At 42.4% G+C, this 15,678-nt stretch overlaps 1 protein-coding gene across 1 annotated transcript in view; it reads left to right on the top strand.

The window, feature by feature from the left end:
• RBKS (ribokinase) overlaps window positions 1–15,678 on the top strand; it is a 451,979-nt gene that overhangs the window by 111,189 nt on the left and 325,112 nt on the right. The window contains exon 4 of the mRNA XM_085610358.1: window positions 9,309–9,371. Coding sequence (XP_085466484.1) covers window positions 9,309–9,371 — 63 coding nt within the window. The remainder of the gene's footprint in view (window positions 1–9,308; window positions 9,372–15,678) is intronic.

Below are 15,678 nucleotides of genomic sequence, written 5' to 3'. Positions count from 1 at the left end.
TGACTGGAAAGAGTGCCAGCATCTTGCCTTTTCCCTTGAGGCCTAATTTGTTGCTTTGAGATAATTTTATGATTTTTTTTTAATTGACCGAGATACAAGTAATATTCAAAAAAATATTAACTAAAGATAATAACAAATCAAAGACAGAATCTGGGCTAACTTTAATTCCAGAGCCCAATATAGCATATTACTCGCTTATCACTACATTTATTGGGAAGGGACAGACAGAAAAAATCCCAGACAGTATCTAAATAGCAACTTTTATCATATAAAGAAGTAGTACTTTGAGCATTATAATCACCAACTACAATAAGATAAGTCTTTATAAAATACCACTAGTTCTCCTAATAATAACTACAATTCCATGTTAATATCACATGTGGGAGCAAAATAAACATTACAAAAGTAGAAATTTGTGACAAGAATCTGTTAAACCCATTTTTGTTTAATTTTTTTTTTATATCTTTATTGCATTTTTATCTTTCCTGTTACATAGGTACTAAGTATCAGCACATATTCCATTTATAACAACATCCTTGATATTATGTCACAGTTACATCAATCCAATTATAAGAATCTGTTAAATCCATATAAGAGAAATAAAATATTAGTGAAAATGTAAGTTTTAAAACAGATTTTGTTTCCAACCAATTTTTGTCCTCCCACAGTAATTTACAAAGCCCCACCTCCCTTGCATGACTGTTGGATAGTGGCAAGGCAGGGCTGGTGAATATTCAATATACTGTAATGATCACTTAGTATTCACATTTCTTGCACACAAATAACTAATAGATCAGAAAAAAAGAAACTAAAATCATCCATGTTCAGAAAATATTCCATCCCAGCTATATTCCAAATATAACTTATCAACTTTTATTAGGAATGAAGTGATGAAGTAATTCAAGGCCCTAGATAACCATCAGCCAGTCCCTCATTTCAGAAGATATATTCTTCCCAATTTCTGACTTAATCTCTAATATTTTTCTTAAACCATTCTTTTGAGTTATTGTCTGCTCTGAAGCATAAACTTTTATATGGGATGAAAGACAGACCAAAGAGAAAGGTTGTTTTTTATTCTTTATTGTAGGTGATTGAACATTTCTTGGTTGACAAAGCAATTGTTAGTCAAGGCCCATTACGTGGGAAATAATCAATATTCTTCCATACCGTTCGGGCTACTGCTGGTGAGAAACAATGTACTAATGAGCCTGTAAACTGAAGATCCCCATTATTTTGTACAACAAGCTCTACAGGTTTGTTGTAATCCTTTGAAGAGATAAACCATGATTGATGGACACAGTGGAGTATACTAAGCATCATTTGACAATTTAATTAGTTTGTCTTCCCCGAAGCAGGAAAAAGAGCAGTGAAAAAAAAAGTACAAAATTCTTCAGAAACAGGTAAAAGGTCATCACGATGAGATGGCCTTTCTTCTAAATAATCATTGAGGGGTAGAGTAGATGGCTAAAAAGAAATAGAATTTGGGTTTAACACTATATTCTTTGATCCCCACACTCGAAGTGGGATTCGTCATTATCTGTTTTGCCTATTATAGTTCAACTGCAAAGCAGAAGAATTTTCCTTTTTATTAAATATTTTTTTTCTTCTCTTTTTATCTTTATAATATCTGCTGGATTTCTGTTAACAAAGTGACCAAATCTATAGACTCAGCGTGTATCAAGAAATCATTGTTTGACACAACCAATTCTAGAGAATTTTCAATCTCTTCATCATTTCTAATTAGAAGACTTACTAGGCCTATCTATTAATATACTTATTTTTCTATCAGTTCTACTAGATTCTGCTTTTGGAGGTTTCAAGATTAAAGTTAGTGTGCTCTTATACTAGCTGTTGATCTACTAATTTAACCATTGAGTAAAGAATGGATTTGATTGAAATCATCACACTCGATAGTGGAGGAGCTATAATTTGAATTTGTGAAACGTTATCTTCTGAAATAGTAACTGTTGCGATGTATTCTAGTATAGAAGCATATTTTATCAATAATTTGTCGTAACCAGTGGTAGATTGTTTGAATTTTTGAAATATCATTATTACCTAAGTCTTGAGACTGTTGTCATTAAGGAGACTGAGCATTACTAAAGTTGTTAACAAAGGCCTTTGAGCTCATATTTTTGTTTGTTAACCGCTGACTTGAGGGTGTAAGCGATTGTAATTTGAGCAATACAGCATCTTGTTTAGTAATATTATTAGGTTAAGAAGGATTAGAGACAAAATCTTGAGAAAAATCTTTGTCCTTTCCTAAGCGTCAGAAAAAAATCTGAGAAGGTTCTCTTTTTAGGGTTGATTTAACTACTTTATATGCATTCCTTGTCTCTCTAATTGGTGTTAAATTTGATATTGTGTTATAAACAATTGTGCCGTGCCTTAGCTTCTTTGTTTAGAGAGACATATTTGCCAAAATCACCACTCCTTACAACTTCAAAGCTTATACAGTTTCTTGCACAATATTTTAAATTAAGTTAAATTAAACTTAAAGTGGAAGAATTTAAGGTAACTGCTAGGTGCCGCCTTACCTCCATGCCCAAGACAATTCATATAGCTCGACTCCTACCTTCAACTCCTCAATCTTCACCATGATCTTTCCATTGCTGTGTTTATGCCTTAGATGGTCGAAAGAAATGCAAGATGAGTTGAACCCGTAGCCCTAAAGCCTTAGTCCCCTGCCCAGGTCCAAGACATTTCGCTGCATACTCCCACCGGCGTACCTCACCCACCAGCTCCCCAGCAGAATGAAAGAATGCTACACAGCCTACTGCCATTGGCGTTCCTTGGGTCAGACGGAACAATCACAAGGCAATGGGCAAAAATCAGCAAAATCAGCAAGAAGAGAAGCCACCGTAGATGGCTTCTGAAATGATAATTTAGGTTTCCGTTGTTCAAAACCAGAACCAAATGTCTCTAAAGTTGGAATTATCACACAGACCTCTTAGAGAGGCTCAGTCTACCGCAATCAGTAATTGACAGCCAACTGCATTTGGAAGCAATTTTCCCTAATCTGAGAACTGAGGAAAAGTGGGGATGAGGCGGGCATGGGAGCTTGGAGTATGATAGGGGGCACAGAAACGAGCATAAGTAGAGGCAACATGAAGTATATGATTTCCGTCATTCACGTCTGATGCATCTACGATCCCGCCAGCTTTATTTTGAGTCTAGACTACTGCATGACATGATCAAAAACTGTTTAGGAATACGCAAGTAAGTGGCAGTGTCGTTTTCGGTCTTCTTTCAGTTGACATGGTTCACTCTACCTTTCCTTTAAACTATTTGTCTTGTTTGTTTGAGAAGTTTATTTGTTTTGTATTTACTTCCCTTATTTTTGTTTCATTTGCAATTTTTTCTGTCGCCCGATATTTCCTTTGTTCTTTTTTTCTATTGTTTGTTTCTTCTAGGTGTCCTTTGTGTTTTTTTAGTATTTCCCATTGTCCAGTAATATAGGATAGTAGTCCACAGGGTCCTGCTTCTTCTGTTTGCCCTCTTAAAGACACGACACTGACCAGATTAGCATGTTCCTCTCTTTCCTCAAACGGCTGCCCCTCGTGCAAGCCTGCTCCCTTGAAACTTAACAAACCCATATATTTTCTGGTGAGCTACCTCCCTTTTCTGACCTTCTTACTCATTTCTCCCTTTCTGCCTTGAAGAATCTGTTTTTAGGAGATTTCAACAACCACTGGAATAATGCCGATGATCCCACTATTAGGCGTCTCATTAACCTTCTTGAGATGAATGACCTTAAGCAACTCTGCAACAAACCTACCCATATCAAAGGGGCCACTCTTGACACAATCATCACTAGCACGGATCTGGTCTCCCTTACCGACATCGTCCCCATTGACTGGTCTGACCACCATCTCATTCTGTTCAACACCTTAACCCGCGTCTTTTATCCCCCAGCAGTAAATAACAAACCCAAGACATCGACCAGGAACCTCAAACAAGTCCCACCTATTGAAATTCAAGCTCAACTGCAACTTCTTCTGCACTTCCAAAACACAAAGAGCTTACTGAAATGAACATTTCAACAAGGCTATTTCTGATGTCCTTGACCAAGTCACACCATTTAAACTAAAACAACAAAGAGCAATCCTAAACTCAATAATGAAAGAAGACAACTTAGACTAGCAGAAAGAACATGGAGACAACACCCCTCGCCTTCTCATTTAGCCCTCCTCAGATCTACAAGATCAACATACAAGAAGCACATTTTCATGGAAAAAGCATCTTTCTTTTGTTCCCAACTGGATCGTGCTAAAAATAGGCCAAGAGAAAGCTTTAACATTCTCACAAGAATGATGCGCCATTTCCAAGAAAAACACCTGCACAGGGGATTGCAATTCAATACAGGCCCTCTGTTGGTATCACTATACGCAGATGATACCATACTGTATGTTCGGGATCCACAAAATAACCTTGACCCTCTTATTAGGGAAATCTTGCGCTTTGGCAGGTTCTCTGGCTTGGGCATAAATTGGCACAAGTCTGTGGTTTGTCCCCTTACGGCCAGTACGACTAGATGGGATCTGGAGTTTCCACTTGAATGGTGCACGGATTCAGTGAAGTATTTGGGAATACATATACATCTAGATACTGAGCAAATTATTAGACTGAATTACGGGCAAGCCATGTCTGCCCTCGAAACACAAATAGATAAATGGCTCAAACTCCCTTTGTCGCTGGCAGGCAGAGTGGCCCTTATTAAAATGGTTGTACTCCCTAAATTTTTATATTTCTTTAATAATATTCCGATTCCCCTGCCTAATACCTTTTTTTCAATGCTCCGTTGTCATCTGACACGACTGGTATGGGGCAATGGAAGTGCAAGGGTTAGATGGCATATTATGACCTTACCCTGTGACAGAGGGGGATATGGGGTACCAGACATGAAACTGTATTATTTAGTATCTCAGTGTAGCTTTGCATAATCGTGGTATCACCCAGACGCCAGAATTCCCTATCTCCATCCTAAATCAGATCTGGTCCGTCCAGACTCATTGACATCTGTCTTACCTACAGGTTTTCCTAGGGATCCCAGGGATATCCAACCCGTATCTACGACAAGCTGGGCTTGGTAAAGGCTACGTCGCATCACCGACACATCTACACTTTATTCCTCTGTGCTGCTTCTACCAAACACTAGATGGCTACCTATTACAAGAGAAGTATTAATACAACGCACATGTGCCAAATTCAATATTACAAAAATTGGTGATCTATTTCCAGACTGCCATGTTTTTGATCCAAGTGACGAATCCAGATTTCCTGAACCAACATTCATGGATAGGTTTGTTCTCATGAGAATACATTCTGCCTTTCGCACTATTGCCCCCACTTTCCCGTTAGAACCTCCGTCATTTTCTCCACTAACCATGGTAATAGAAAGTAAGAGGGGAATTCACTTGATATCCAAACTTTATAGAGCATGTGCAGATATTATCCCAGTGACTGATGATAAAATACGACACTCATGGGAAGAAGATCTAGGATCCCAGATAAGCAATGGTCTTTCTGCTGCTCAGTCACTAAAACGGTCTCCATCAACAGTCGCCATAAATTAATACATTTCAAATTTCGACGTAGTGCATACATGACGTCAGCTAGAGTCCACAGAATTGACCCATCTAGATCCCACCGCTGCCCGAAGTGTAATGCCCCTGGTGCAGACTTTGCCCATTTGGCATGGACTGTACACACATCTCCGCATTTTGGGTGCTAGTGCATGACATCATAAGTAAAATGGTGAATGTACACATGATACCCCTACCTGAAATTGCTTTATTAGGTTATGTGGCGCAATTTCCTCCTAAGATCCGTAGGTTTGTCGCTATCAGCTTATTGTTAGCAAAAAGAGAAGTGGCCATACATTGGGGTGGAAAGAAAGCTCCTACCGTGAAAGGGTGGTTGACTAGTCTTGCCTCTTGTTCCATGAACAGTGAATTATATGTTGCCACGACCCCTCTGGTATCCCGTCCCAAAGATATATGATCTCCATTTAGAAGCTACCCGAATGCACAACAGGCTGCTCCTAACACACAGCAACAACGAGGTATCGTACCTGCAGGTATTGGGTAAAATGTGAAGATATGCTTGCTGACCCTTCTTGTTTACACTGTACCAGTTATCTTATCGGGCCATCGATCGCCCGTGGGGATGCATGGTTGCATATGGTTGGGATTGTCATAATGAGATACATTGCTACTAAGACCCGAGTGTGAGGCAGATATTGAATATGATAGTAATTTACTTTTATATTTTATTTATAAGTCCTTTTCGAACAGAATTTGTCATATTGACTTTCCATGCAAAATGTATACGATACCTTTCTCTTTGTGCAGCTGGCTATTTACTCCTGTTCCATGACGATGTTAGATATACTGAAGAAATTGCAAAATAAAGTTTAACAAAAAAAACATTGTCACAAGAAACTTCAACTGCCCCTCCTGAATTTACGGCCTCTAATGAAAGATGTGAGGAGATTGCCAACTTCTTCACAGAAAAAATTGCAAAAATTGATCGATCCTTCCCGAAAATATTGGCCGTGTCCAGCCCCCAAATTTATCTTGACATCCCTCCTTTCTCCACATCTACCCACCCTCCTAATCCTTTCCTTCAGCAATCTACTCCTACTGGTCCTAGATATATCCTTTCCAATACACAATTGAATAGTACTGCCACCTGGACTAATTTCAAACTCATGACTGAGCTCAAAGTCTTTAATATTATTGCAAAATTAAAGCCGACCTCGCACACCAAAGACCCACTTCCGACCAAGCTAGTACATAACCTTAACCATATTATTGCCCCATGTTGGACACAAAAATTATTAGCACCTTCTTTGCTTCTGGGTGCGTTCGTCTCTCCCTTCAATTTGGGCAAATCACTCCTATTCTTAAAAACCTAAAGGCAGACCCTGATGATCCTAATAACCTCATTACCATCTCTAACCTCATAGCTAAAACCATGGAGAAATGTGTCTTACTTCAACTCGACAACCACATAGGCAATACAACTTACTTGACTCCTTTCAATCTGGTTTCAGGAAAGGCTGTAGTACCGAAACTGCTATGCTGAACATTGCCCACGACATTCATCATTCTCTAGAGAATGGAGAGGCTTGCCTTCTTATTCTCCTTGACCTTTTGGCAGCCTTCGATACAGTCAATCATTCATCCTTACTGGAATCTCTCAAGTCTCACTCTGGCCTCAATGGCACTGTCCTTAACTGGTTCACTTCCTACCTCTAACACCCAACACAACAAATAAAAATCAACTCCTGCCTCTACAGTCCTACACCTTTCTCCATGGGTGTCCCCAAGGGCTCAATTCTCTCCCCATCTCTCTTCAACCTCTTCATGGAACCCATTACTATCATTCTGAAACAAGCCGGGATCAATTATCACCTTTACGCTGACGACACCCACTTCTACTACAAAATCATATCACACAGCGCTGTTCTTCATCTTAACAACATTCTGAACAACATTCAATCCTGGTTTTACTTCAACCATCTTAAATTGGACCCTAACAAAATGGAAAATATTCTATTTTCCCCTAAAAGCAGCCGTCCACCCATCCAAGGCTGGTTCTCTGACCTCAACGCCCTCAACTGTCCGCTCACTCTATCCAACTCGGCAAAATCCCTGTGTTTCATCCTGAACAAAGATTTGGCACTGAAGGATCATATCAATAACACTGCCAAATGAGCACTTTTCACTCTTAAACACCTCACAATCATCAAACCCTTCACTCCTTAAGACGACGTTAAATGGGTCGTTAAATCACTACTCCATTCCAAACTTGATTACGGCAACGCTATTCTCACCAGAGCCCCTAAAGTCCACCTGGCCCCCCTTAGATCCGTGCTCAACATGGCTGCCAGGCTTATTACTGACTGCAAACGGTTTAATCACATCTCGCCTGCCCTCAAATCGCTCCTTCTCAGGAAATGCGTCTAGCATCTGGAATGCCCTTCCGAGGGACTTTCGCTGCAGCCCCTCTTACCTTGTCTTCAAAAGAGACCTAAAACGTCATCTCCTCAATAAATACTGGAGTCCATAATTCTTTCAGATCCTGTTATCCTTTGATCACCTGTACCGGTCATCTTTCTGCTAACCTGCTGACCTTTTATTTCCCCTGTGTTCTCCTTATTGCTTACTCCTGCCCTTGCTCTCCTTGGTCTCGCAAGTATTTTGTCAGCTCTAACTACATTGCTGTAAGTTTCTTTTGGCGTTCTCCCCTGTTTTTGTTAATTTGTCTTGACCTCTCTTCAGTTACCCCTTCCCTTTTACCACTACAAATGTGAGCTTGTTTTTTGCCTTTCTCCTAATTCAATGGTGAGATTCGCGTGTTCTTGATTGCATTTTGCATGTAACTTTTGTTTCCATTGATATTTGCCTTGCTCCTGCTCCTGTAAAGCGCTTTGAAACCTCTGGTTCTAGCCAGCGCTAAATAAAACCTTAAAAATAAATAAATACATTTAGTACAAAAGCTATTGAGAACAAGAGGTTGCTGACATTTCAGTTCGAGGAATTATATCTTGCAATTTACACCTGTCTTCAAAAGAAAACAACACGCTTTCCAGGTCCTTGTCTGGCAACTGCGTCTACCTGTACACACCAGTTGACATGCACCTAAATCAGTCATCTTCTTATTTTTTACTTCATGTCTACATGCCTCTTTCTTTTGTATTCTCTCCTTGTTGTTACTTGAGCATCTCATCTGCTTTTCCTAATGCAGCCATATGTTTTATAACCCCAGTCTCTATCAATGTTAAGAAACTCCCACCCGAACATATGCTACACTTTATCTGTTCGAATTTAAGTTTTCCCTCCAGATTTGTTTGTGCTCTAATCTTTTTTTCTGTAAGCAGCAAGCATTCTACCTGGACCAAGCGTATTTTTAATTTAAAACCACCTTTTGGTGTTTTGGGGCAAATAGTACTTCTATGTGTTTTGCCTTTCACTGTAACTAGTCATATCCTATATAAATGTATTTATTTGTGATTGGCTCCAAAGGCTGCTAGAACCTAGGTCCGACCAATAGTGCGAACGCAGTTGTATAAAATAAAGCGTGTTACATAATAGAATGTGTAGTTAAATTAAACCAAGGGTCACACAGAAAATAAGTGATTTATTAAGTCATTCATTGCTTGAGCTCAGTCAGTGATTTATCCTGTATGCTGGTCTATATTTTTGCTTTCTCGCCCTGTTGACAGTTCCCTTCATAGGGGTTAATCCTGATGTTAACTGTGCCGAACTGAGCATTTTAAACATTGCCTTTGTCATTTCTAGATTTTGTGGGGCAGACTGAGGAGGCAGCCACCGGAGCCGCTTCAATCATAGTCAACAGTGAAGGTAAGTGAGTGATGCTGCATTAATGAGTTTATTCTCTTCTGTCTCGGAAATATTCGGCCTCTGGCACATTTTACATTCCACGGCTCCCCGAGCTTGTTTGTGTCTTTTAAATCATCGGATGAAAGTACAGCAGAGTGTCATCTTCTGAAAGAAGTAATAAATTACAAAGAGGGAACTTGGCACGGTCCATTCTCGGGGCTAGGTCGCAGCATGTTGTAATTTGTGGGGGGTAAAATGTGGTGGGAATACATTTGAAAGTGTTCTAAATCCCTTATTGTGTACTCAGGACGACCCACACTGTTGCCCACCCTGGGGCTGTGAGACCACCTGCTGATATTGTTCTAATGAAGCGCCTGTCGCTAAGCTCTTTTGGAATTGGGGGGAGGTGGGGGGGAAAATTTTCGGTGGGTTTTTGTCAGTAGCCTATACATCCTCCAGAAAACCTCCACACAGCTGGGGGTGCAGGTGTGGTTTTGGCATGCAGTTGTACGATCGATACCTTGCTTCTCTTTCCTTTCGTCCTCAAATCTGTGCTTTTCTTGTTAATATGCTGCCACTTGGAACTTTACAGCAGAACGCATAGTTCTAAATTTAGCCTCTTGTATTTTACCTTGAGGGATGTGATAGACAATACTGTTTAAGGTTCGAATTTGTTCTTAATCTTCCACCTTCATCCTTTCAAAATGACTCAACATTTGTGGTATCGGTCCGTACAGCTCTCACAGGCATCCTTGCTTACCAGTCTGTTTGCAGGACATGGTGTAGTGTCTTGTCTTTCAAAGTCTTTGTAGATGTCTTTTGTGTTTGTTTCACCCTCGTTTAGGCAGACTTTTTGCAGTCTCCCTTAACTATGTTCTTGGGTATGTCTGGCTTCACCATGACACTCCCACGCAGTGGGAACTGCTGCTGAACCAAAGGGTTAGGGCAGGGTGGGGGGAGACGGAAGAAAGAAAAAGAAAAGGTGACTTACCTGGCGGCCGCCCCTCTCCTCTATCCTCTTCCGTTCCTCCCGGCAGCACAAAGTTTCAGAGACTCCCCTAAACCAATCAAGGGGCTGCTGTCATGCTGGTGTGAGCTGCCTTGTTTGCCTCTCAGACAATGCCTGGGAGCCTGGGACTGTTTTGCACAGTCGGGTGGAGAAATGCTAAGTGCGTATGACGATCTGGCCGTCCTAAGATGGCCGGCCATGCTGTGCCCACCACTCCTGCTCCCTGTTGACCGCTGCTGTCCGTCAGGATAGCACAGCCCCACCGTGGCTCCGTACTAGAAAATAAAATGAGAACATTGTGTTAATATCATTTTATCTTTTGTTTTTGCACTGCTCAGAGTGCAGTGGGGCGGCGCGCCTCTCCCTTAACGCAGGAGCCGCCGCTGCTCCCACGTCTCTCGTGCTGTGCCTGTAGAGGCTGTCTTCAGTATGAGATCACAGGTTACTCTTCTGACCTATAGACTACACAATCTATGATGAAATGTAGAGCAACAAATGAAAAGGCTGGTGGCCATGAACGGCCTATCTAAACTCTTAATGCTGACATGATGAAGGGTCTTTACACATCTCTTCCTTATGGGGAGATCTGCAAGTACTGAGATATGTTAGCGGTACACGGAGCTAAGGGATGTTGAGCCGTTTACAGAAGCGTACAAAAAAAGGTTCTCACCTTTGATTCTAAATCTGCAGGTGAATGTTTCACCATTATTCCAGCCCCAGCTAACTATAAGAGTGGGCTCAATAGCTTTGTATATGGTCAACCAAAAATACAGTGCCACCACATTCTTAAAACAAGCATTTGCAAAGCCAGTTGGTCTCAGCAATGCTCGAGCCTTGTCCATGTGAATGTCTTTTAGCCATATTTTCTAGCAGCACATCTGCTGTTCAGCATGGCTGAAAGTCACTGAAATCCCAGAATCCCAGGATGTTGGGCTGATACCAAGTCTCTTTGCCCCCCCATGTTGAGTTTATTGTCCTGCCCTCCAATACAAAAAAGTGCTATGAAGTGGCCTGTGCTGTTCGCATCATAGCGTTTTTTCAGTGACTGTCAGCCATGCTGAACAGCAGATGTGCTGCAAGGCAATGTGGCTGAAGGACACTCACATTGACAAGGCCAATGGCTCTGGCATTGCTGAGATCTATTGGCTTTGCCAACGGTTGTTCCGAGTTGATGTGGTCTTGCTGAACAAATGTGGAAGTGACAGTAACAAACAGTTGAGGAACTTGGAAGCGAAGCGAGGATGTGTAGTAGCAGCCAGAGCTGCTGACATGGGAACTGGGGAACCAGGTTAGAGTCTCTAGGTCGGCTGAACAGTTTGTGATTTTGGGCAAATCACTTACACTTCCTCCTGCCTACGACACTGAATGTGTCATTGTGTATTGTAACGTAAGAACTGAAATTGCTCCAATACCATAGGCTGGTGCTAGCACCATGGCAAGATGGAGGACAGAACAAGTACTCCAATACCAGCAGATCGTGCAAAACATCCCACCTTTTTAAGAAATACATTAGTTTATGTACACGCACATGCGCTTTAGTGATATGTGTACAAGGGAGACAGCCTGAAAACACAAGTACTCCTATGGAGTGCTTGAAAACAAAGGGAAAAAAGCTCCACAAATCAGGAGCAGTTTAACGAGACATGTACTTGGTCCATGCGCTATGGGAGGGCCAAACACAAGAAGAATGCATGACGCCTGCATGCCATGACGAATGGCATCAAAGAAAATGAAAGCGATGCTGAAGTTTATCAGTGGTAGAAGATGGGTGGCCTGTAAGCCCGCAGATAGAAGACAACACGTCTCTTCGAGACAGGGCATGGTCCTGAAAGCATTGGGGCTGTTGAGAGAGTCGCATGCAAAGTCAAGAGTTTCAGCAACTCATTGTCCCTTCTGCTCAGAAGGCAGTCGTACATTTGATCTATTGACTGCTGAAAACTCGGGGCTGATCATTTGTTCTACCACATATGCTGCGCAGTGCCATTACAGTTTTTACACCATAATAAGGCACAGTTTGGTGGGGTGCTCAGGTGCAGTAGGGAGCAAATCATCTTTTCAGAAGTGTTGTTACTTCAGCTCCCATTCCCATGAGATCATATCAGGCTTCCGCTGCAGATCATATCAATATGTTGACTTTATGGCTTCTCCCTTGATGTCAGATCCATCGGGTACTGTTGACACCCTATAACTCTAACCCTTAGGTAGGAGCAGTGTCATACAGGTAGTACAACTTATGTGCTGTATTTAAACTGATACTAATCATTAGGTCATGTTTTGTAGATTGTAGTTTTTTACTAGGTCCTGAAGAATCGCAGTCAATGTACTAGAAGCGAGAAACATGTTGACCACGCCATTTGCACTCTAGCCCTGGTCCATTCCGGGAAACCATAGTCCCCATGAGCACCGGCTATCCTTGATTTTACTTGTGGCAGAGGACCACCAGAATAAAAATTGCTTTCCGGTACCTTAGGCCACATTTTATCCTCACCCACACTATCTACTCTGTCCTGGCCCCTCACCCCCACTTCACCCATAGGCAGTTGGATAAAAGATCTCCGATAAAGAGCCCCTCTTAGAGGTGAGCCCGTTGGGCATTGCACCGCCTGCCCAATGTGGAGCATTGCCGATGATGAAGCATGACACTCGCAAGGGTGTGTGAGGCCATTATATCCAAAAAATTGGATACCCAGGGGTTGTCCTCCATTGAGCACTAACCCTTTTTTCCTAGTGATCCTTTCCTCTTTCCTTTCCTAAGGAACAGCCCAGTCATCTCTTTTTGTTGCTTTCATATCTGGGGCTACGACTTTGGCCGGACCTTCCATTCCCTTCTCTTGTGAATGGTAATTAATGCCCTACTGGATCACAATTGATCCTTGTCTTCCCCTACCTATTGTTACATTCACCATGACACTCCCACGCAGTGGGAACTGCCACTGAACCGAAGGGTTAGGGCAGGGTGGGGGGAGACGGAAGAAAGAAAAAGAAAAGGTGACTTACCTGGCGGCCGCCCCTCTCCTCTATCCTCTTCCGTTCCTCCCGGCAGCACAAAGTTTCAGAGACTCCCCTAAACCAATCAAGATGCTGCTGTCATGCCGGTGTGAGCTGCCTTGTTTGCCTCTCAGACAATGCCTGGGAGCCTGGGACTGTTTTGCACAGTCGGGTGGAGAAATGCTAAGTGCGTATGACGATCTGGCCGTCCTAAGATGGCCGGCCATGCTGTGCCCACCACTCCTGCTCCCTGCTGACCGCTGCTGTCCGTCAGGATAGCACAGCCCCACCGTGGCTCCGTACTAGAAAATAAAATGAGAACATTGTGTTAATATCATTTTATCTTTTGTTTTTGCACTGCTCAGAGTGCAGTGGGGCGGCGCGCCTCTCCCTTAACGCAGGAGCCGCCGCTGCTCTCACGTCTCTCGTGCTGTGCCTGTAGAGGCTGTCTTCAGTATGAGATCACAGGTTACTCTTCTGACCTATAGACTACATAATCTATTATGAAATGTAGAGCAACAAATGAAAAGGCTGGTGGCCATGAACGGCCTATCTAAACTCTTAATGCTGACATGATGAAGGGTCTTTACACATCTCTTCCTTATGGGGAGATCTGCAAGTACTGAGATATGTTAGCGGTACACGGAGCTAAGGGATGTTGAGCCGTTTACAGAAGCGTACAAAAAAAGGTTCTCACCTTTGATTCTAAATCTGCAGGTGAATGTTTCACCATGATACTAGCCCCAGCTAACTATAAGAGTGGGCTCAATAGCTTTGTATATGGTCAACCAAAAATACAGTGCCACCACATTCTTAAAACAAGCATTTGCAAAGCAAGTTGGTCTCAGCAATGCTCGAGCCTTGTCAATGTGAATGTCTTTTAGCCATATTTTCTAGCAGCACATCTGCTGTTCAGCATGGCTGAAAGTCACTGAAATCCCAGAATCCCAGGATGTTGGGCTGATACCAAGTCTCTTTGCCCCCCCATGTTGAGTTTATTGTCCTGCCCTCCAATACAAAAAAGTGCTATGAAGTGGCCTGTGCTGGTCGCATCATAGCGTTTTTTCAGTGACTGTCAGCCATGCTGAACAGCAGATGTGCTGCAAGACAATGTGGCTGAAGGACACTCACATTGACAAGGCCAATAGCTCTGGCATTGCTGAGATCTATTGGCTTTGCCAACGGTTGTTCCGTGTTGATGTGGTCTTGCTGAACAAATGTGGAAGTGACAGTAGCAAACAGTTGAGGAACTTGGAAGTGACGCGAGGATGTGTAGTAGCAGCCAGAGCTGCTGACATGGGAACTGGGGAACCAGGTTAGAGTCTCTAGGTCGGCTGAACAGTTTGTGATTTTGGGCAAATCACTTACACTTCCTCCTGCCTATGACACTGAATGTGTCATTGTGTATTGTAACGTAAGAACTGAAATTGCTCCAATACCATAGGCTGGTGCTAGCACCATGGCAACATGGAGGACAGAACAAGTACTCCAATACCAGCGGACCGTGCAAAAAAACCCACCTTTTTAAGAAATACATTAGTTTATGTACACGCACATGCGCTTTAGTGGTATGTGTACAAGGGAGACAGCCTGAAAACACAAGTACTCCTATGGAGTGCTTGAAAACAAAGGGAAAAAAGCTCCGCAAACCAGGAGCAGTGTAACGAGACATGTACTTGGTCCATGCGCTATGGGAGGGCCAAACACAAGAAGAATGCATGATGCCTGCATGCCATGACGAATGGCATCAAAGAAAATGAAAGCGATGCTGAAGCTTACCAGTGGTAGAAGATGGGTGGCCTGTAAGCCTGCAGATAGAACACAACACGTCTCTTCGAGACAGGGCATGGTCCTGAAAGCATTGGGGCTGTTGAGAGAGTGCGCATGCAAAGTCAAGAGTTTCAGCAACTCATTGTTCCTTCTGCTCAGAAGGCAGTCGTACATCTATTGACTTCTGAAAACTCGGGGCTGATCATTTGTTCTACCACATATGCTGCGCAGTGCCATTACAGTTTTTAGACCATAATAAGGCACAGTTTGGTGGGGTGCTCAGGTGCAGTGGGGAACAAATCATCTTTTCAGAAGTGTTGTTACTTCAGCTCCCATTCCCATGAGATCATATCAGGCTTCCGCTGCAGATCATATCAATATGATGGGGAACTTCTACTTTGGAGGAGGGCCAGAAAACAGGACCAAAGACAATACTTTGTGAGAAGTGTGTTATCTCCTTATCCCACTTTAATCAGTTTGTGGTGGCCTTTGCTGTCTTTCTGTGGTAAGTTTTCGGTCTCAAGGTGGTCATCTAGATTAAACTGCATGATGTTAGAAGTG

Source organism: Triturus cristatus, chromosome 6, assembly GCF_964204655.1.
Source record: "Triturus cristatus chromosome 6, aTriCri1.1, whole genome shotgun sequence".
NCBI classification, from domain to species: Eukaryota; Metazoa; Chordata; class Amphibia; order Caudata; family Salamandridae; genus Triturus; species Triturus cristatus.
This window is presented reverse-complemented; position numbering and strand designations above follow the sequence as displayed.